The 24,431-nt window shown below is 45.5% G+C and overlaps 1 protein-coding gene across 1 annotated transcript in view; it reads left to right on the top strand.

Annotated features, from left to right (window-relative positions):
- Positions 1–24,431, top strand: part of LOC142588588 (ATP-binding cassette sub-family C member 3-like) — a 182,477-nt gene that overhangs the window by 85,541 nt on the left and 72,505 nt on the right. The window contains exons 11-12 of the mRNA XM_075700424.1: positions 6,615–6,829; positions 21,052–21,228. Coding sequence (XP_075556539.1) covers positions 6,615–6,829; positions 21,052–21,228 — 392 coding nt within the window. The remainder of the gene's footprint in view (positions 1–6,614; positions 6,830–21,051; positions 21,229–24,431) is intronic.

Genomic DNA, 24,431 nt, shown 5'->3' on the forward strand with positions numbered 1-24,431 from the left:
TGAATGTAGAGCCGCACGTAGGAATCAAAACAAAGCGTGGGGGTTGTTACGTGCTTCGCCCACTGCAGAGAATCTTGTTAACTTTAAGAAAGTTAAGTCTCAAGGCAGGAGAACCCGCCGACAGGCCAGAAGAGAGAGTTGGCAAAAGTTTTTATCGAACATCAACTCGTTTACAGATGAGGCGAAAGTCTGGAACCGCGTAAATAGAATTAGAGGGAGACAAACATATTCACTCCCTCTGGTAAACACAGAGGGTGATACGCTGCAACATCAGGCAGACTCACTTGGGGAGCACTTTGAGAGTGTGTCAAGTTCAAAACATTATTCGAAATCCTTCCTGAAGTATAAGCAAATAGAAGAATGTAAGCCACTCAAAAGAAAATGTCTACAGAATGAATCGTACAACTGCCCTTCCAGTATTGCCGAGTTGAGAGCTGCCTTGAGCTCATGCAAGAGCTCTGCACCGGGATCCGACAGAATCATGTATGAAATGATCAAAAACCTACACAATGACACCCAAGTTACACTACTCACACTTTTCAACACCATTTGGGCTGCAGGATACCTCCCAACTGCATGTAAAGAAGCCATTATGGTTCCTGTTTTGAAACAAGGCAAAGATCCTTCCTTAGTGGCAAGTTACCACCCGATCGCCCTCACGAGTTGCCTTTGTAAGGTATTTGAAAAAATGTTTAATCGGCGACTCATCGATTTCCTTGAAATGAGCAAAATGCTTGATCCGTATCAGTGCGGCTTCCGAGAAGGGCGGTCCACAATCGATCATCTCGTACGTGTTGAAGGAAATATCCGGGATGCATTTATACATAAACAGTTCTTCCTATCGATATTTCTCGATATGGAAAAGGCGTATGATACAAAGTGGGGTTATGGAATCCTAAGAGACTTGTTAGAAATGGGTATCCATGGTAATATGCTAAACCTAATAGAAAGCTATCTGTCCAGTCGTACCTTCCACGTAAAAGTCAGTAACGTACTTTCGCGTCCTTTTACGCAAGAAACGGGTGTACCCCAAGGAGGCGTGCTCAGCAGCACACTCTTCATCGTGAAGATGAACACGCTTCGCGCTTCATTACCACCGGCAATCTTTTATTCTGTCTACGTGGACGACATACAAAGAGCTTTCAAATCCTGTAACCTCGCAGTGTGCGAGAGACAGGTACAGCATGGCCGGAACAAAGTGTCGATGTGGGCAGACAAGAATGTATTTAAGATCAATCCTAACAAAAGCTCTTGCGTTCTTTTTACAAGAAAGAGAGGAATGATCCCAGATCCTTGCTTAGAACTGGGTGGACAACAAATACCTGTAAACAAAGAGCACAAATTTCTAGGTGTTACACTGGACTACAGACTCACTTTCGTCCCCCACAATAAATATCTTAAAGAAAAATGTCTAAAAACAATGAACATAATGACACTTCTATCCCAGACTACGTGGGGTAGCGACAGGAAGTGTTTATTGAAACTCTATAAAAGCCTCATTCGATCACGATTAGACTACGGTGCCGTGATTTATCACTCTGCCGCCCCGAGCGCACTAAAGATGCTAGACCCAGTCCACCATCTAGGAATCCGACTGGCCACAGGCGCTTTCAGAACAAGTCCCATACAAAGTTTATATGCAGAATCAAATGAGTGGTCACTTCATCTTCAGAGAACATACATCAGCCAAACATATTTTCTGAAAGTCCACTCAGATCCTCAACATCCCTGTTTTAATACCATTAATGACATGACATATGCCACACTCTTTCGCAATCGCCCCTCCGTAAGACAGTCTTTCTCGCAGCGTATGAGGGAGCTTAGTGAAGAAATGCACGTTCCACTCCTCGAGCTTCGCCTTATGCATCCAGCCAAGCTGCTACCTCCTTGGGAGTGGCAGCTCATACAATGCGATATATCTTTTGTGGACGTCAGAAAACATGCTCCAGAGATTGAAATCCAAATGCATTTCCGGGAACTCCAGCACAAGTACTCCTGCACGGAGTTCTACACAGACGCATCAAAGTGACACGACGGGGTGTCCTATGCAGCCGTCGGGCCATCTTTCTCGGAATCCGAGGTACTACACCCGGAAACCAGTATCTTTGCGGCTGAGGCGTGCGCACTGTTGTCGGTTGTAAAGCATATAAAGAAATCAAAACTACAGAAATCAATTATATATACGGACTCCCTTAGTGTTGTGAAGGCCTTGATGTCTTTCTGTAGCCACAAAAATCGAGTAATTAATGAACTCTACTCCCTACTGTGTAAAGCATATATATCTAACCAACATGTGATAATATGCTGGGTGCCTAGACATAGGGGCATCGAGGGAAATGTACTAGCGGACCAGATGGTCACATCAATTTCATTGCATGCAGTTAATCCTACTGCTTCGGTCCCTGTCACAGACCTGAAGCCTTTCTTAAGAAGGAAACTACGAAACCACTGGCAACGCATGTGGGACGAAGAAATAAATAATAAACTGCATGTAATAAAGCCACAATTAGGTTTCTGGCCTGCTGTAACGAAATCCCGCCGGACAGATGTCCTATTCTGCCGTCTAAGAATAGGACACACTTATGGCACACATAACTTCTTACTCACGGGAAACGAGCCTCCAATCTGTGGTAGATGCGGGGAGAGGCTGACCGTCCTCCACGTCCTACTGGAGTGTCGGGAAGCCGAATCCGAAAGAAAAAAACATTTTCTCTTAGCATACCGGCACCACATCCCCCTTCATCCTGTTATGTTACTTGGTCCAGAACCACTCTTTGAGACCAACGCCGTCCTAGGTTTTTTGAAAGATGTTGTGTTGCATGTTATTAGCCCCACGCGTTCGTAGCGCTTCCTCTCTTCAGAGGATGCCGCTGCGATAATTATTTTGAATAGCACATGCCTCTAGACCCTTTGGTTCAAGGGCTCTGGCGAGGCAGTAGTGCTTTAAACAATTTAACATCTCGCATATTTAAAACAATGCATCATTCTTTTACGATGGATTTTAATGTTCATAGTATTCGTCATTAGTCATCGCCATAATTTTATAGCACGTAGATTTTACGCACTTTACAGCGACTATTTTTAGGCCACTTTACAGCCAAGTCACATCTTCCATAATACATCGTTAACACTACATGTCATGGCGCTCTTTCGCGAAACCTGGCCCTTGCGCCACAAAATACCACACATCATCATCATCATCAAACTGACATCCACAAACTTTGAAGCTCTAGCCACAATTATTCTGGTTACACGTCCTGCTGCTATTTACTCTATGTGCACGAAGAACACGTCATTCAGTAAAGGGGGCTTATAAGAGCCTAAACAGACGCTACTCTTTTGAATGAACTCGTGCCCATTCAACTTGGCTAATAAGGATGTCACGAAAAACGTCAAGAAATTATCGGAAGCAGTAGTCGTGACCTTGTACTCGTTGTTAATTGCCATAGCGCTAAATTGTGGGTGTCTCAGTTTAGCTCAGTAGTAGGCGTAGCCTTGAACGGAACTGCAAGCATGTACTGTTAGGTGCTAACTAATTTGCGGACGTGTTAAACAAAAGGAACCATTACCCTACAACAATTGTAGACAATTTTAGAGCATTAGAGTGACTGATTTCTGCCATATTCTCTGTTTGAATCAATAAAACGAAACGGTGATTCGATATTATTTGCTTCCGCTGAGAAAACTTGGCTATGGTTCAGCTCTGGTTAAACCTGGTTTTATTGCCAAAGCAATATATGCATGGCTACGCTTGTAGTTCTGCCTTTGGTGTAACTTGATGTTGGACTTAGTTTAGCTTGGACTTGCTTTGTCTAATTCAGTTATACTGATGTTAATCTATGTTCTCTATTAAAGACAAAGACTTGTTTCACTTTTGCACCCTCTTTCTCTCATTCTTCCTAGCTTGCTTAGCTTTCGCCTTAGAATTTAACTGTTCCGAAGCAGTAGAGCTACTAGATTAAGATATAGACTCTTCGTCGGAAACTCCCATGGCGAGACCGATCGACCAACGCGTAGCGCACCGCTATATATCACAGTGAAGCCGCGACGGAGCGAGCGCAAGGCGAGGAGGTCGTCATATCAACGGAGAGACCACCTCTTAGGCGCGGCGCCGGCTCCGGCGCCACGGCACACGTGCCGAACGGCTCCATTCCAGCTGCGGCGGGGAGCAAGTTTACGTCACGCATCGTCATAGCAACGGAGAGAGCTAACGTCACACCCCCTGCTAAGCACAGCGCCAGTTGTGGGAGGGTAGGGGGCGGGGCACAGCATACGCGATGAGCGGTTAGACCTGGCATGGTATTGCTTTCGCAATGAAAAACTATGTCCAACTTTTCACTGTTTTCTTATTATTGAGCGAACGTGGTGACTTTCACCTTCGCGCAAAGGCGTTTCGCCTAAGCGTGCATTTTGCCCGCAGGTTAAAAACCGCGTCAATCCCTTGGCAACGATCCTTCCACAATAGATAGATTTAGAATAGGGGCCACATACTTTTGCCCCCCCCCCAAAAAAAAAATAAAAGAGAACAGCGTCGAAGCCGCTGAGAGTTCGCGAGAACCAAAGTGCGTTTGGCTTTTGCGTCGGGCGCGCTATTTCCCCGATTTAGCGGCAAGACCAAACGCGGCCCCTAAATGCTTGCGTCAACAAGCATGTAGGCACCTTTCAAAGCAACGGCTCTAACCTAGCGCCAAACTGGGCTCGATTCGTGGTAACGCGTGAAGTTCGCTAGCTAGGCGAAGTGACTGCGATTGTCGCTTTCTCTGAACTAGCGTGTATTATGAAGATTGATCCGTTAGACGACGTTGATTCCAAATTTGATTTTCGATTTCATGGCTCGTTGGTCGTTGGCCTAACACGGCTTACCTTGGCTGGTGAAGGCGCGTAAATTTGGTTACTCAAAACTCAGCGCAACTAGTTGCTTACTCCTAATAGAATAACCTTTAAATGGTAATCCAAGCGCTGAAACACACATGCTAAATTTACTCTTTTTATCATAAAATGGTATGTCTTATTTTAATATCTATAATAGGTTTTGTTTGCCGCCTTAGTGGCGTGGCAAGCGCAAGACGCTATCCTCAAACGCAAAACCCTATTCTAAAACCCTTCACTCCTGCGTGTCCGAACGCTAACACACGCAAACCTCTATGGGGCCCCAAACTTTATGGATCCCTATTCTAATACTCTCTAATATGTAAAAATACACGCACCTTTCTGGTCTAATGGAACAAGAAAGTTGATTCCGCCAAACCACCATTTACATTACCCGATGTCACCAAAAGAAAATTTAGCGCACCTGCATAAAATATGTGCACAACACTAGGAATATTTCATTGGGGTATAGTGGCTTTAACGTTGGCCAAATTATGTTTCAGTTTGATGCTAGGCACATGCGCGTATGACAACGTGTTTTCGGAAAACGCGCACGTTTCCTTCTCATATTTCTGCCATATGGGGGACATATTTCTGCCAAAGGGCTCTGGCGGACGCTTCTCTATGCCATTGAGTCTTCTTGAACATGTTTCTCGTCACTTTCCGCGTCAAATATTTCGGGTACCCGTTCTGTTTGACGTCCTTCTTCTTTCTTCAGCTAAGTTATTAGGGTGGGCATGTCAGGATTTCATAATACCTCTGCACTCCCTGACCCATAGCTGACGCCACGATGGAATTCATGTAAGGCGCCGAATGCAGTGACTTGCAGTCGATGTGTCTATCTGAATATGAAAACATGTTAACAGTGAAGGACCGGCCACTTACAGGCCATTTCACTAGCCGCCCAGAAGTGGGATGCAACCATCAATCTCTACTTCGATAGTGAACTGTAAGGACGGTTTCACGTTGCTCCGAGGCTGAAGCAAACCTTGAACGTGGCTTCTGCCCAGGAGGCTAAGCCTGCTCCTCGTATCAAGGAACAGATTGCCAAGGTTCGAATAAATTCAAGGTGCTTCCTTCGATGCTCTGCTTTGTTCTACTCGTAGTTGTTACGGATTTTGGTGCACCCATGATTCCTTGCTGCTCTCGCCCGCCGCGAAAAACAAGAAGAAACAATGATCCTTTCGAAAGTGCAACTAGGCCACAGTACAGATAGGTGTTCTTCTCCGACATTCCTTTGGACTGGTCAGACAGTCGATTCAACTCTGTCACTCTCGTGCCTCAGCTCGAGCACTGACAGGGTGAAGAGCTACCGAAATTGTTAACGTTGTGTGTTTAATTTGAGGTCTTTAGGTTGTAGATCGTAGTTTTGTCATTGCTCCCTTGTCTCCGTTGTTAATGCAGTAGCACTTTTGTGGTTGAGCTGAATTACAGTACCTGGCTGAATACCAGTCCCTGGATAACTCCGTTATTGCAGATCTCGGGTGGCAGATGCATTGGGTGAAGCAAGTATTGTCTTTCCCCGCCTCCTATAAGGCGCTTTTCGATTACAGTCCAATCAAAACACCACTTCTAGGCGTTCTTAAAGCACCTGGTTTTCTTGAGCCCGCGCACTGCGTAAGCTGCATAGGTTGGCTCGCGAAAGCATAGCGCTAATCCTAACGGCCAATATACTAATCAAAAGAAGCTATGGCTCATGCATCATATTCCATGCGATCTGTGCATAATGTTCTCGTCTTTTTCAGAATGGTCTGTGCTTCTGAGTGGCTGCTCCTTCACTTGGAATAGACCGAGAACGTCGAGTGGCATCGAGCCAGATGTTGCCCTCCGAGACGTCAACCTGCGTTTGGAGCCTGCGTCATTGGTCGGTGTAGTGGGGACAGTTGGCAGCGGCAAATCGACACTCCTCCTCTCACTTCAAGGAGAGATGAGCTCCATTCGTGGTGAATACAGAACATGGGTAAGGCTTGTTCTGCAGGTGAAGCTTGAGAGCAACGACGACTGCGTAAGACATCATCAGTGGTATGAGCGTTTGTGGGCAGTGAGCTAGGAAAAACTATAAGCAAGCGTAGCCGCAAAGAAAGCTGGAACGTCACCTGATCCATAATACTAAATCGGCCGTAGGGGCACAGAACTGACAACCACCGCCAGGCGGCGCTATGGAGCATTTTGAGAGCAAAAAGAAAAAAAAAGAAACCGAAAAGCTGGTGGAACAGGGAGATACGAGAAGCGATCGCCGAACGACAGGAAGCATCTCGAGAGCACAGGCAGGCAAAGAAGGCGCAGTTGCACCCGGATGAAGTAACCAGCAAATGGGAAATATTCCGGGGAAAAAGTATATGGTTCAATACTGGTGCGAGCAAAATTAAAAGGTGAAAGTGAACGTTGGTTGTCAGAAATACGTCAGATAAAGAAGGCGCAGCTAGAATATTTGGAACCACATAAAGTTATTAGGCAGGAAGTCAACAACACTACAACATATCCTAGACGAAGATGAAAACAGGCTGAAAGGAGAAGCGGCAATAAATTACATCCGAAAAGTAACCGCCGAATCTTTCTAAGGTTATGACGATGTTGTATTTGAAGCAAAGAAGAGCATGAAAGAGACCCAAGTTGAAAAGGAGCTGGTGCTCACAAATTTCAACTGGAAGAAAGCGGAAGAGAAAATTCCTAAGCACACAGTCAGAGTGCTAGACGAGGTACCCGTTAGGCTGATTAATGAACTAGCACCAAAAAGTGAGGAACCTGTGGTGAAAGCAGTGGAAAAAACATTAAATGAAAGGGGAATACCAGACAGTTGGCGACAAAGTAGAAGGAATTTATTTTATAAAGGTAACGGCGAGAAACATAGAATTCACTCGTATAGACCGTTCACCATTACATCGGTAATATACAGGCTAGCAATGCAGGCAATCAAATTAAAGCTTCAAGCATGGGCAGAGAATAATAGCATTTTGGGGAAGCTTCAGAATGGCTTCAGAATAGGTAGGCGTTTGGATGATAACTTGTTTGTTCTTACTCAGTGTATTGAAACATCAAAAGTAGAACACAGACCGTTGTGTGTGGCCTTTTTACACATTACACGAGCATATGACAACGTAGACCGCAACATTTTGTGGAATATTCTGTAAGGGGAAGGCTTATGTGACGATTGTCTACAGCTTTTGAGAGAGATTTACCTAAAAAATACCGTTTGCGTTGAATGGGAAGGGATCAGGAGCGAGGAGAATGTTCATATCAACAAGGGACTGGGGCAGGGGTGCCCTTTATCCCCGCTGCTGTTTATGATGTACATGGTGAGGATTGAGAGGGCGCTAGAAGGAAGTAATATCGGGTTTAGTCTCTCCTACAAACAGGTGGGAACAGTAGTAGAGCAGCAGCTCCCCAGTTTATTTTATGCGCACCACATTGTGTTGCTAGCTAACTAGCAAAGTCATTTGCAACGTCTGGCTCATATCTGTGGACAGGAAGGCAACAATTTACGTTTGAAATTTAGTGTTAGAAAGTCCGGTGTTATGGTAGTCAATGAAAACAGTGAACAGACAATGGACACACAGTGCCAGGAAATGCCTCGGGTAACAAAATATAAATACCTTGGTGTATGGATAAACGAAGGCAATAGCTATTTGGAAACACAGGAAAAAACAATAACAGTGAAGGGGCAGAGAAATTCAGCCATAATGAAGCACAGAGCGCATAGGCGATACAATAGGTACGAGGTCCTCCAAAGTATGTGGAAAGGTGTAATGGTTCCAGGACTTACTTTTGGAAATGCAGTTGTTTGCTTTAAATTAGGGGTGCAATCAGGACTCGACGGGAACCAAAGGTCAGTGGGTCGCCTCGCATTGGGCGCTCACGGGAAGACTACAAGTGAAGCTGCGCAGGGTGATATGGGCTGGAGTAAATCTTGTAGTGAGGGAAGCTCGCAGTAAAATTGAGTATGAAGAACGGCTGATGAATATGGAAGAAAGCAAATTGGCTGGGAGAGTGTTCCCAGGTATCTGTACAGAAAAAAGATTGGTTGAAATTGGAAGAAAAGAACTACGAAGCTTACCAGCAAGTATGCGGCCTGTAGGGTGGGCAAAACCGCAAAAAGGAAGGTCAAGGGAAAAATCAGAGAGGCTGAAATAATCTCGTCGGTGGCAGCAATAGAAAAGAAAGCTGCCATGAGTAACTACTTAAGAGGAAAAAAAGAAGTCAGAAAAGGAACAATTTACGATAACTCAAAGGGAAGCTCATTACTTTTCACAGCGAGATCGGGATGCCTTAGAACACGCACCTATAATGCGCGATATAAGAAGGGAGAAGAAGTATGTGCTTGCTACGGTAAAGCTAGGGAAACTATGGAGCATGTTTTACTAGATTGTGAAGACGTCTACCCAGCGGTTGATTTAGGCACCACTGGCTTCCTTGAAGCCCTTGGGTTCAGCGGGAGCAGTGGTAAAGTAAACATGTCCGCAATAGGCATTAATTAGTAAGAGGCGATTGGAGGATTGGTGGAAGAAAAAGGGGGAAACCACAAAATACGGAGACGTACAAAAGCGCAGTTCGTGCTAGGTGATCAGAAATTTTGGGTGAGGTAGGTCATAGTGTTTCTTTTCTTCTTTTTTATTGTTTACCCTGGGCAGGACATTGGGCAGTGTAATGGCAAGAGCGTGGTGGCACCACCCACCGCCCCATTCCAAAGGGGACGCCAATAACATCCATCCATCCAGAGCTCCTGTGTTATCAACCAGCGCCTTTTCGATGTCGCGTCGCTGCATCTTTGTTTGTTATCTGTATGGCAGCGCGCGTGTTCCTCTCACGTTGCTTACGGCGCTCAGTCGCGCGGAACTTCCTTTGTTTCATTGCTCGCGGCGCTTGCGCTGCTTTTTCTCTTTCGCTCTTTGCTTGGGAGGCTAGACTTACTAACCTAAGCTAGGTGGCGCTACGGATGGATGGATGCTATGAGCGTCTTCTTCGGAACGATGGATTGCGCCACCAAGAGTGTTATTATATTTGCTAATGTCCTACGTATGTTTAAAAAAAGAAAAAGAAAACAAGGAAGAATTCACATCCCCAAACACACTGAGCCCCTACTGAGAACTTTGTTTTTATACGCCTTCGTAGTTTGTTGTTTCCCTACATTTCTTCCACCAATCATCCAATCACCTCTCACTCGAACGGATATTACGCACATTGCTTAGCAGCGCCACTCGCGGTAGCGAATGAAAATATCGCCACGCATCCGGGCCTAAGGCGCGGTCACGTAGACGGGTTTTGTACGAGGGTAGGGGCTGCGAGATTGTCTCCCGTGCATTTGTGCGCACAAGCCTGGCTTTCTTTACCGCAACCACTCCGAAAGCACAAAATTTTCATTCATATTTGAAATTCTTCATCTTTCTGGGGCGGCATGATTCAAGGGAAGCTGAAGAGTCTGTCGAATTCAATAAGACGCTCATATACGGATGCGGGAACCTTATAAACCATGTAGGTAAAATTTGGTTTTTTTTTCAATTAGGATTGACGTAATCATCGGTTAAAATTGCGCTGTAGCTCCGCCCCCCGTCCAATGCCGCGCGCTGCTGCTGACGCTGACGATGCGAGCGGAGACTGGAAACCGCGGCGTTGTGACGTCAACACTAGTGTGCCGTTCCTTCGCAGCCTCCGCGACCGTGCCTGACCGTGCTTGTTTCTGCGTGCGTGCCATCGTAATCTGCTTCGATCGACTCTGCATTCCTTTGTTGGTGCGTTTGCGTGGATGTAGAGTGTTAGTCAACGTGCGCAGCATCAACTGAAGTGGTGGGCCGATCATGCGGCTTTCTGTGCAGCCTAGGGTTGCACGAACACCAGCGGCCGCGACGATGTTGTCTTCCATTACTTCCCACAAGACCTTGGAAGGCCTTATGAATACACGAACTCGCCCAAACCTGGATTGTGATTTACTGCAAGCTCCTTCGTGTTAGCACACTGAACGGAAGGTGCATGTTTATCTCCCGCCCTTGACGCAGGTTTCGCCGCAAAGCGCCGCGAATTTTTAATTTACATGTGTGTCGTTAAACAGCCTGCATACAGCTACCACAACGCAGTGCAAATGTAGAGTTTGCATGTGCTGGAAAGGCGGCGCACGCCAGGACGCTACGCTCCCCCCTTCTCTCGCGCACAGCGAGAAACCGACCGTCTCACGTAGCCGACGGAATTCGCAGCCTTTACGACTTCGGTTACGAGTAGTGTGCGGATGGCGCACAGATGAAGGTCACTACACGTACTGCATGAAGCGGGAAGCTTTTCACGCGTTTAAACCGTCTTTGTAGATTGCCGACAGCTTTGGACAGCGCACAAATGCCGAAGGTCGCATCCCCGCTTACGTTCCACCAGGAGGCATGCACGAACCCCAAAACTACAGTTGTTTAACCGGAAACGAGCTCACTAGATCGGCGAAAGATCGGCCAGATCACTAGATCGCTTTGCAAAAAACATACTCACCAAAAAGTATGTCCAACACGAGGAGATCCCAAGACTTCGCTTTCGTTCGCGTCGAAAGCACTGCTCGCACCAGCATCGTTTGCTTCATCGAGAGGCTGGCTCATCGCAATCGGCTCGTACATGTAGGGAGTAACGCCGAACTCCTCAGAAAAACGCAGTCTCTCTAAATTTTCCATCACCGTCTCAGAAAAACAGCACCAAACTACCTGGCACCGCGCTTCATGTGTAGCGGCAGCGGTCCGTTCGGACGAACACTAGTGTTGACGTAACGAGGCGCCCGACCAATCACAGGCGGAAACGAGACGCGCGAGCTGGGCTTGTCCGCTGCTGCACTTTTCGTCGAAATAAAATATATTTGCGCTTTCTTTCGCTCAAATTTGATACGATATTCGAATTCGGAGGGTTGAAAACCATTATGTACAGATGTTCACTCATTTTTTCTGGAAAACCTTTCAGCTTCCCTTTAAAGAGAGAAGTCAAGCGTGCACGACCGCTATTTTTGAGAGTGCCAAGTGGGACGCCCTTGCTCACTTTTGCGTGATAATGTATTATAAATCTCGAACAGTCACTCCAGGGGCTCTGGCGTACAACAGGGGTCCATTATGAAAGCGTACTGTAGTGCTCGCAGCCCCAGTTAGGCACCACTGCTTAGTGCCCACAGGAGCGGGCTGCTTCGTGCAGGTGCAGCGAGTGTCGTGATATGATGTGATATTACTGCACGGTAAAAACTGAAAAGACGAAAGAGGTAAATTATTCACAAAAGTAAAAAAAATCGTGAGAGAACCGGAGTAGACGTTCGCCTCACAAATACGAACAGAGACTCCTTTACAATCGCTTCGAGAAAAATGACGACTGCGACGTCTGTGAGGTCCCGCAACCATTGATGAATTGATACTACTTTCACGCAGGCGCTTCAGATGACGATTGGTAACAATAAAAACTTCTAGGGTTTCCGTGCCAAAACCACGATTTGATTATGAGATACACCGTAGAGGGAGACCCCGGAATAATTTTGACAAAGTGGTCTTCTTCACCGTGATCCCGATGCGCGGTTCGCGACTCCTGCTTAGCAGCGTAACGCGAATTCCACTAAGCTCATCCCGGCGTTTGATGACAATCGAGTCTGATCGGGGGAGTGCAATTCTGCGCGGATACTTTTCACAACAATTTTCCACAATCCGAATCCTGTAGCTCACGATTGTAGGGCGCAATCTGCACCGTCACGCCGAGTAAACTCAAGTGACTCAATCCAGAATGTTGGACTATGCAGAAGCTAGCATTCTCGACCATAATCGAGAATTTCGTTCCGTATAGGGCTTGAACGCTATAGCATGGGCTTCGCTTGCACCGGTATCAAAGGACAACCGAAAGCCAAAGAAGCTCAAATCGCGGCTATCTTCTCGAAGCAGAGCTTGCGGAGTCAAGATTCCAAATTGTACACTGCGTATTCTTTTGATAAATGCGCAACATAATCATTCGATGGTGCTAACGCAGTCAACTGCTTGCACTTTGCTACAACAGAAATGTCACCGTTCAAGCGTGCACTTCTCGACAACAACTAGAAAGCACATTGTGCGTAGTACACACATATCAGCCAACCGACGTTCAAGGCTTCACTGAAAGCACGTCGAAGTAGACTTCCACTGGTATACTCATCGTGATGGGCAGGTTTAGTGACTGTGTTACACAGAAAAGCTACCTTGTAACCGCTACCCCGAATATTAGCAAACACTAAAGGCTAACTGCAACAAAATTTTCGACCACGTACAAAACCGTGTTTCAGATATCTTAGACATGAAATAGCCTTTGTGCTAAATCTTGCGCTTAAAATACAGCTCACTGCGTCACAAAGAGCTTGCAGAACTCAATGTTTTTCATGCCGGAATTAAAAAAGAACGCCGCCATTATTGCCCGGCGGAAGTGACATACAGTGAACAATTTGGAGGACCAGCGTCCGCGCTCCCTGCTTTCTTTGCTTGTACCATCTATCCCGTTCATGTTTATCAGCGAACAAGTCCTTCACCTTTGTTAGGCACAGAAGCATACTTTGTCAGCGGCTTCGTGCACTGTGACAACGCTTTTGCGCGCCTTTTATTTCAAAGTATCCTCCGAGTTCAGTCTGGTATATCTCGTTATCTACGTTCAATGGTAGGGCCTTGATGGATTCTGCCTCCGCTCCAAGAAGAGCGCATTGGGGTGGCAAGCTAAAGGTGGGGTTCGACTTAACACGGACGCGATCCACGCGTGGAGCAGTTACGCTGCATTGGCAAAAATTGGACGCTCTACACTCTGGTATGGTTGGCGCGGCAGTAGAACGTCTCCTTTCGCACGTCTCGGAGCAGACAGAAGAGCGTGCATTTCGCGCAAGCTTGGCTGACCAGCAGCTTGCGTTCACGTTCACCAAAGCGAACGTGTTGCGTTGCACCTTCGACAAAGAGGCGCGCGCTCACCGCGCACTTATTCGCTAGCGCTGCGGCAACAGCTGCACTGCTTCTGGCCACGTTTAATGTGCAGGGTAAAATTTTAGCAACCTTAGCGTCTCCTGCATGAGCTGTTCGGCTTTACAGGCGGCTGCCTCGCACGCTGGAAACGCCGGACTCGTCGACCGATCGGACAAGTACCACCATCTGCAGTAAATTAGGATAAGTAGCTGAGGCTTTGCGTAAAGGCACGGACGGACAGGCCGGGCTGCGGCCGTGATAAAGCTTCGCCCCTTTCGCTCTGGCCGCAATGCATTTCTGCATGGCTCACCGCCACATTTACACCATGGCCGCTGCGTCTCGTTCTCCTTCGTGAGAAAGGATTTCGTTCATCTAGGCGTCCGGTGTAGTGACGCACGAAATATCTTGAAGATGATGCACTACCGGAAATGTTCGCTCAATGATATCGTCCTTGAATACATTTTACTTTTGAACGTTACGGTTGGTTTCCGTGCACCATTGCGGCATATCGTACTTACGGTGACTGCGAGAATGTGTTTACCAAGCAAATCTTGATGTGTTACTCTGCTCTTAAAATGTAGTTGCGCACTACGGTGATCTGCAGTATACATGGTTAGTGCGCGTTCGTTGATCCGAGGTGGACTTGCCTGCTGCGTGTGCGGCCTTCAGTTACTCAGCGCAGTGTAATGCGTAGCCATTGCTCGTGCTCAAACACATATTCGAGTACACGACGGCCATGCGAGGCATCTGCATTCTAAAATTGCTCAAATATACGAGTGCGACAGGGAAAATGCACACCGAAAGGGACGCCCGTCAACTCTCAAATCATGAGCGAATGATGCGCCTGGCTATGTAGGTGCAGCTTGGCACATCCGAGATCTCAACAGGTGCGTACGGTTCTTCAACATTCACCAAACCCGCATCGCCTCCGCTCTGTCACCAGGCGCACACGTCTCACTAGATAACGCTAGAACGTTATCTAGTAAGGCGAGTCTAGCACTGCTATTGGAGGAATTAGAGGGCATTCAATGGGTTATAATAGGGCTCAGGGAAGATAGAAGGACGAAAGAAGCTTATACAGTGCTTAAAAGTAGGCACGTCCTGTGCTACCGGGGCTTAGCGGAGAGACGAGAAGTAGGAGTCGCATTCCTGATAAATAAGAATATAGTTGGTAACATACACGAATTCTATAGCATTAACGAGAGGGTGGCAGGTCTTGTTCTGAAAGTTAATAACAGGTACAAATTGAAGGTCGTGCAGGTCTACGCCCCTACATCCAGCCATGATGACCAGGCAGTCGAAAGCTTCTATGAAGACGTGGAATCGGCGATGGCTAAATTCAAAACAATATGTACTCTACTGATGGGTGACTACAATGCCACGGTAGGCAAGAAGCAGTGTGGAGACAAGTCAGGGGGGTAATATGGCATAGGCTCTAGGAATAGCAGGGGAGAGGTATTAGTAGAGTTTGTCGAACAGAATAATATGCGGATGGTGAATACTTTCCTCCGCAAGTGGGATAACCGAAAATGGACGTGGAGGAGCCCGAATGGGGAGACTAGAAAGAAATAGACCTAATACTCTGCGCTGACCCTGGCATCATACAAAATGTGGACGTGCTCGGCAAGGTGCGCTGCAGTGACCATATGATGGTAAGAACTCGAATTAGCCTAGACTTGAGGAGGGAATGGAAGAAACTGGTGCATAAGAAGCCGATCAATTAGTTAGCGGTAACAGCAAAAATAGAGGAATTCCAGATCAAACTACAGAACAGGTATTCTGCCTTAACTCCGGAAGAGGACCTTAGTGTTGAAGATATGAACAACATTCTTATGCTCATCATTAAGGAGTGTGCAATAGAAGTCGGTGGCAACTCGGTTAAACAAGATGTCAGTAAGCTATCGCAAGAGAGGAAAGATCTGTTTAAGAAACGTCAATCTATGAAAGCCTCTAATCCTACAGCTAGAATAGAACTGGCAGAACTTTCTAAGTTAATCAACAAGCGTAAGACAGCTGACATAAGGAAGTATATTATGGCTAGAATTAAACACGTTCTCAGGAGTGGAGGAAGCCTGAAAGCCGTGAAGAAACTAGGAATGGGCAGGAATCAGACGTATGCGTTAAGAGACAAAGCCGGCAATATCATTACTAATATGGATGCGATAGTTCAAGTGGCTGAGGAATTCTATAGAGATTTATACAGTATCAGTGGCACGCACGACGAGAATGGAAGAGGGAATAGTCTAGATGAGTATGAAGGCCCAGAAGTAACGCCGGAAGAAGTAAAGGAAGCCTTGGAGGCTATGCGAAGGGGGAAGGCAGCTGGCGAGGATCACGTAACAGCAGATTTGTTGAAGGATGGTGGGAAGATTGTTCTAGAAAAACTGGCCACCCTCTATATGCAATGCCTCATGACTTCGAGCGTACCGGAATTTTGGAAGAACGCTAACATAATGCTAATTCATAAGAAAGGGGACGCCAAAGACTTGAAAATTTACAGACCGATCAGCCTACTGTCGGTTACCTACAAATTATTTACTAAGGTAACCGCGAATAGAATCAGGAACACCTTAGACTTCTGTCAACCAAAGTACCAGGCAGGATTCCGTAAAGGCTACTCAACAATAGACCATATTCACACTATCAATCAGGCGATAGAGAAATGTGTCGCATATAACCAACCCTTATATAGAGCTTTCATTGATTACGAGAAATCGTTTGATTCTCTCGTAACCTCAGCAGTCATGGAGGCATTACGGAATCATGGTGTGCACGAGACGTATGTAAATATACTGGAAGATATCTATAGCGGCTCCACAGCCACTGTAGTGCTCCATAACGAAAGCAACATAATCCCAATAAAGAAAGGCGTCAGGCAGGGAGATACGATTTATCCAATGCTATTCACAGCGCGTTTACAGGAGATATTCAGAGACCTGGATTGGGAAGAATTTGGGAGAAGCGTTAAAGGATAATACCTTAGTAAATTACGATTCGCTGATGATTTTGCCGTGCTTAATAACTCAGGGGACCAACTGCAATGCATGCTCAGTGAGCTGGAGAAGCAAAACAGATGGTTGTGTCTAAAAATTGATCTGTAGAAAACTAAAGTGATGTTTAACATTCTGGGAAGAGAACAGCAGTCTATGATAGGTAGCGAGGCACTGGAAGTAGTAAGGGAATACATCTGCTTAGGACAGGTAGTGACCACGAATGCGCACGAAGGTAGTGACCACGAATGCGGTGATGCACGCGTCGTCTGCATAGGTGCTATTGAATGGCTGATAACAAAATCAGGCAATTACCATCTCTATGGCTTTGCCAAGAATACTTTGAGAGTATACGCTAGGCATTTAAAGTCAATTTCGCCCAAGTGAAATTTCGTTGCAGGTGGTCCTTTAAGGAAAACAAGAAACTTTCGCGTTAAGACCTTATTCTGTTCACTGCGTTCCTTTTCATACCATTAACACGTGGAACTCTAGAAATTGATAGGCAGCTGCAGGACCCTGGTTCACTTGTTACGGTTTAGGGGGTTGACCAGACAAAAGTGGTTGCCTCTTTGGCTACCAGACCAATAGAGTCAACGCGAAACAACGGTGAAACGAGTAACCCATTTTGCAAATATCACAGAAATCGCGAGTGCCTCATGGTGCCGGCGACCTGATAGTAGGTGGTGTAGCTCTCCGCTTGGGGAAGTAGTGGCGCTGGTGCCTACAGGAGAAATTGAGGCTTGGCGCCATCTTGCACCTACGCGTGCTCTTTCTATATATAGCTCGTGGCGCTCTGGCTGCGCCTGCCCTCTCTTTCGTTGTTCGTGGCAGTGTGTGGGTGTGTGATGGCGAAGAGGAAGAGGTGCTAATTTCCGCAGCTCTGTAGGGAGCACGGCTGAATGCCTTGGGTAAGAGGAAGGAGACGAAAGGAATAAATAAAAGAGGCACCGTCGTTGCAATCGCGCAGCCCTTGATTGCTCATTCGTTGCTCGTGGCGCTATCGCTGGCCGTGCACTCTCTCTGGTTGCTCGTGCCCCCTCACACTAGGCCTGCTCTTTCTGTTGTTTTTCGCTGCACTCTCGCTACGCGTGCTCTCTCTCTCTCTCTCTTGTTACTCGAGGCGCTGAACAGTTTATATTCAGCATCACCACGTGCAGACCCTGGAAAACTGCAGTGCGTTAGTTGTAGTGCCTTTTAAACAAAATTTCTAATGTAGAATACCGCTTCAACGATGTGAACCCCAAGGAAAACTAGTGACTGCCTTGCTTGTAATTTTAGGGCTTCAAGTAAAATGTGGATGACATGCGCAATTTCAGACGCCAAGTATGTTTCACAAACGAGCAACGAGATATTCTATCACAATGAACTTGTACTACACTACAGCTTGTCGCGAAAAAAAAAAATCGGGTGCAAGAGCTGTTTGAAAAGAATAAAACCGAGCACCCTTTATTTATTTTCGATGTCAAGCACGGTAATAACATTCGTGAAGCGTTGAGTGTCCTTCATTTGGTTGGTAGGCGCATTTGTGTGCAAGCGAACACTTTCTTGAAGATAGCTTCTTAGCTGGGTTTGTCTATTCACGCGCATTAAGGCGAAACAGCCCAATGTCCTGGCCGTTTTTCACCCGACCCGTCCACTGCGCTGCTTCGTCCTAATGTACGTGCTTGTGATAACGTCAGAAACTTTGCTATTTCTGCAACGATGTTTTGTGCTACCAATTTCAATGGTGTTTCACACAGCAAGCACATATCTCACCAGGCACAAGCTCAGTCAGTAACAACTGCATTCTATATATATATATATATATATATATATATATATATATAGAAAGAGAGAGAGAGAGAGAGATACTGGTATGTATTAGGAAATATAAGGCTGATATAAGCCTAATAAAAATACTTACGATAAAATGAGTTCCTCCTTAACTCCTTAACACGATTGGAGCGTAAGGAAGCCTAACAGACAATAATTAATTATTTCATTCATACATTCCTTATTTATGAACTAAATACGACTAAAAAACTTTTTGGCTAATTGTGTGCATTCTAAAAATGAACTAAATTGCTAAATCAATATCATTTAAGATTATTGATGTTTTTTAAGTTTGATTTTGAATGACTAACATAAAACTGATTAGCACTAATCGGGGTTACTTGAGGATAAATACGATAAACTAAGCAAATTTCGTACCCGCCATGGTTGCTAAGTGGCTGTGATGTTAGGCTGATGAGCACGGGGTCGCGGGATGGAATCCCGGCCACGGCGGCCGCATTTCAATGGGGGCGAAATGCGAAAACCCCCGTGTACTCAGATTTAGGTGCACGTTAAAGAACCACAGGTGGTCGAAATTTCCGAAGTCCTCCTATACGGCGTGCCTCATAATAAGAAAGTGGTTTTGACAAGTAAAACCCCGTAAAAAAAGAAATGCGAATACACCCGTGTGCTTAGATTTAGGTGCACGTTAAAGAACCCCACGTGGTCGAAATTGCCGCAGTCCTCCAGACTACGGCGTGCCTGATAATGAGAAAGTGTTTTTTGTACGTAAAACCCCACAATGCGCGGGTAAATGAATTTGTAGAGTAATTAGGACGACCTAGGTCTAATTAAGATTACTTACGATTATATTACTTCAGCCCAATTAAGTACAATACGGGTAATCAAAAATATTGACTCGTGCACCTTTTTTGTATAAGTGATTAACAATTGCGTAATACAGCCCATAGTGTTTATTGACGGCTTTGCCCGCTCCCCCCTCCCCCGTAATAGCCTGACGGCAGTCTCTAAGGGACAATAAATGGTGATGTATAAGTTATGTTGCATGTGGGGACTGCATTTCTCCACCCACAAAACAACATCAAGTTGTCGCTCAGCGCAAGACGTGCCTGCATGACTTGAAATTTACTCGACACTCATCGCCGATTCTAGCTGTTGTGTATGCTACGGGCGAACTTTGTGTAATCACAGTGCGTGCGCGAAATAAATAGTGTTGCTCTTTCTGGAAGGCACGCGGGCACCAGCGACTACACTGGAACGTTCGATGAGCCATGTATAAAAGCCGGCGCGCTGGGCCCGCCGATCAGATTTGCGACGATCGCCGACTGTGATCGTTGCGAATCGTTGTGCGTTGAGGGTCGCCTGCTTTCTTGGGCCCAGTAACCAGTAAGTATACATTTCCGGAAATTTCAACTGCTGCGTGCTTCTTCACCGTCGACACACGACAATTTTTGTTATATCTTTAAGCCTAACTCAAATTGGCAGCAAATTATTAATTTCGCCCAATAAGAATAATACCGAATAATTAGGTTCACTAAGTAAGTAATGGCAAGCTGTAGCAATGCTCGCCACACATGACATGATCTTTTACAGAGCGAGCCGTAGTGTGCGTTAGTCGGCCATTCAATCCGGCAAGGGGAGCTTGAGTGTAAGGTCAACACGTCACCTGGCAAGTCCCACCTGAGATTTTCTGCGAAGATATATATATATATATATATATATATATATATATATATATATATATATGCGTGTTTGCCTGTGTGTGTCTTTGCTTGTGTCCAATTAAGCGACATCAGCACAGACGTGATGCTATTCGTAACGACATGTTACGTCCTCACATTGCCAGCTTGTGAAGGTGGAAACGTTTCCCAAAAACTAGCTTCAACGTTCACGAGGCGTCACCGTCATCTGTCTTACGTCACCACTTTTTTTACGCATCTATACATTTTAATCTTCTTGGATAAAGCCCTTCAGGGACCGCCCTACTAGTTAAATTTAAGAAAGCATTATTCTTGTTTGAATATTGGTGCATAAAGAAACTCTTTGTTATTCCAGTCGTAAACGTGTTAATTGCTCTAAAGAAAACGAGAAATAGTACGTATAGCGTGCAGGATGGCTGGTGGACAAGTACACACCGTTTAGGTCTACTCTTTGTCAGCGCTGTACACCTACTTACGGTTCCACTGATGTTCATATTAAAAAGGAGCCTGCAGAGCTAATCACCTATATATGGGTATTGGGCGAACAGTGGGCACATGTGCAACCCTCCACCCTCAAAAATTTTTTACGAAGAATACCAGGCATAGCCCGACATGCGAAAACAATTTCCTATTCGGTCTCCTACCCCCATCAAATATGTCCCGTCTGCACCCCCCCTAGGATAACCTCGCTAGGCAGCTGGGCAGCTAACAAAAATACAACAAAAAGAAAAGAGTCGAGTACAGCACAAACGCTGCAAGTACTGACCTCGTCCCGCTCTCGGCAGATCTAACCTGAGGCTTCTACAAACGCAGGGGAAGCTGGCCTTCGTGCCACAGAATGCCTGCATCTACAACATGTCCATTAGGGACAACATCCTGTTTGGGAAGCCACTCGATACCACTCGCTACATGCGAGTGATGAATGCCTGCGGGTTGCTGGACGACATGGATCGCCTACCAGCCGGAGACCTCACCGAAGTTGGAGAAAAGGTAGGGAGAAAAGTTTTTCGCACAAAGTACTAGAGCGAGTGGGAGCACTCGCAAACGTTGCATGCGAAAACACTGGCATACTCGTGCACAAATGTGTACGCACTAGAAACAGACACGCTTGCACGCACAAATGCGTATGCAGACGTCCACCCACGTGCATGCAGGCAGGTGCACACACACGAACAGATACTCAAGCAAACACGTAAGCAGATGCAAAGTTACGTGCGCACATACAGATGCGTGCACATGCAAAAACACGCTTGTAGACACGCACGCAACACGCCCGCGTGATCACACACACAGAAGGTACACGGCATTTACTCACGCCCGCTCACATACACACGCTCGTACACACGTAGCCGAAAGCATGTCGATACAGACATACGCACGCAGGAATGCAGGCGTGAACACATGTATGCACACACGTAGGCGAGCCCAACAAAATACACACGCACCTAGGCAATCGATCGTGCACACATTGACCCGCAAACGCATACGGACACGCACTCGTTTGTTTACGAACGCTCCAACACACGTGCGCTACACATACACATGACCGCACATACGCACGTTCACCAACTGACGCACACACTAACACAATAATACACGCGCCCAGGTGGGCGTATGAACGAACATGCGTGCGTGTACAAACGCAAGCACGCACACGCTAATACAACCCAATCGCTCACGGAAGCGTGAGCATGCAAGTACGCGCATACGCGCACACAAACGCAAGAACACATGTTAAACACAATCACACACAAACATGTAACATGTATGCACCTTCCTTCTGTCCTAGCAAATACCTGCATTTGCAAACATATTGGCTGTCGCTGTCATTTTTTGGGGAACCCCAATTGTATGACACCAAGTTTGTGAAACAAATTTTTCATAACGGCAGAAATGCAGATTATTCTCTTTAGAATAGATCGTTTAGGGTACATTTTTACTGGCTTTGCAAGTGTTATATATCTTGTAAAAATTTTTGTAATTATTTTTACTCAATATTGTTAGCAAAAATAGCTTTCCCGCCAGCGCGTGTACTGTAACTTTAGGTCGTCATAACAAAAAATCAAAAATAGAAAATCGAGAATAGAAATATCTGAATATCCCTGAAAGCGTAATGACAAAATAACGAAAAATGAAAAGGGCCGCTCTTTTAGTTGTGCACTGGTATAAAATTGAACCAGGTAAAAAGCCTTTGTAAGATCTTATTTTAGGTGGTTCATTTAACGGACAACTTTGCCGGAAATGTATTCCCGACAAAGTTCAATTCAAAATATTTATTAAAATGAGAGCCATGCTTCTTGTCCTATAAAATAACTGCAAAAATTGCGTTCCAAGACAATCATAAAAAATACTCATAGAGACGCAATGTCCACAACGTAGATTGGGACAAGTGACTATTGACAAACGCCAAGTGACAAACGGGTACGACTTACCCCGGTCCTGCGTTAACTGATTCCGACGTGCGCCTGCTCATTTCTTAATTTCATCACCCCACCTAGAGTTTGGCGTACTCTACCGCATTTCCCTTCACTTGCCACCCATTTCGTAACCCTAAAGGTCCACCGGTTATCTAACGTACGCATTACATGGCCTGCCCAGCACAATCTGTTTGTTTTAATGTCAATTAGAATATCGGCTATGCCCGTTTGCTCTCTCATCAACACCGCTCTCTTCTTGTCTCTTAACGTTTCACCTATCATTCTTCGTCCCATCGCTCTTGGTGCGGTCCTTACCTTGTTTTCGAGCTCCTTTTTCAGTCTCCAAGTTTGTCCCCTATGTGTTAGCACCGTGAAATTGCGCTGATTGTACACATTTTCCTTTAGTGATAATAATAAGCTTGCAGTCAGCATCTGAGTATGTGTGCCGTATGCACCCCGGCCTAATTTACTAAATTGCAATTCCCTTCCTGAAGCATGCTTGTGAGCGAATCCTTCGTTCACAATTACAATCTATTGGTTCCCGGGTAATATTCAGTTATCTTGCTTTTAATCTCCCTACATCATCATACTGTACAGGCAAGTGTAAATAAGAAAGGTACAGCGCATAAACAGCACAGTAAATGTCACTTTGGTGTTCCTTGAGAGTTGAAAAAGCATGCACAGTGTAAAGAATGATTTCAAATGTTGTGCGTCCCAATGTGAAAACATAGTTTTTTCAAAGATGAAAACATGTTGCAAATGCTTTTAAAACCGCACCCCTTGTTTTATAGTAATATCATAGATAAGATAATTATAATATGTTGCTCAATTTAAACATTTTTTCTTTGCACATAGAACCGGTGCCCTAGGTTTCGTTTCACAGACACCATACCTTTGATTAGAAGTTTTAGGTACCCATCCAGAGACCAAGCAGCAACCTAAACTTTGCTGCAAAATGTTTTCCACTGTCGCACATCTAAGATAAAGAACAAACGGACAAAATAAACATTGGAAGGAATTATATTACAGTGCCATTCCAACGGCACTGTAATGACGGCACTGTGTTACAGTCATAATGTTACTGTTCAGCTCTGGCCCTTCCTCATGGCGTCACCGCTCATCCCCGATCAAAAGAGTACTCTAAGAAAAGAGGCAATTGCTTGAATAAGTGCCGTAAGTGCCATAAGTACCTATGGTATTTGACAATGACTCCATAGCGACATTAACTCTAAGTTGGAAAAATTCGGCCGAGCTGAAGAAATATTTCTTGAAATTTATTTGATGCACAGTGCGCCACGGTGGTGCAATGATAACAGGTATACTGATGGCCGAGAGCTATCATTATATGCCCACGTTGAGAATAACAACTATGAATACATCAATTCAGAATATTTGCCCTGCCCAGGAGCAACACAGCGTTTTGGTGGCTGGTGTGCAGCGAAACAAACAAAGGTAGAAATTGAAAAAGAAAGTTTCACTAGAAAGGTTATTGGAGAAAAGATAAGAAGAAACCCAAAACCAAAAAGAAGTGAATAAAGGGCAACGGTAACAGTCAACTGAGAAACGTATTACTTATTCAGAATAGAGAGAAATTATGAAACGACAGGCGAAGAGTACAGCTAGAAAGAAGGCTGCAGACAATGCGCGAAGCTTGTAGCAAAATGAAGACTACACGTTCCAAAAGATTTCAAGAGGAAATAGCATGGCAATAGGAAAGAATTTGCATTCTGAGAACAGGCAAGTGCCTGCTGCTGAAAGAAGCCGGAACGCGGTAGG

The sequence above is a fragment of the Dermacentor variabilis genome, chromosome 7 (genome assembly GCF_050947875.1).
Source record: "Dermacentor variabilis isolate Ectoservices chromosome 7, ASM5094787v1, whole genome shotgun sequence".
NCBI classification, from domain to species: Eukaryota; Metazoa; Arthropoda; class Arachnida; order Ixodida; family Ixodidae; genus Dermacentor; species Dermacentor variabilis.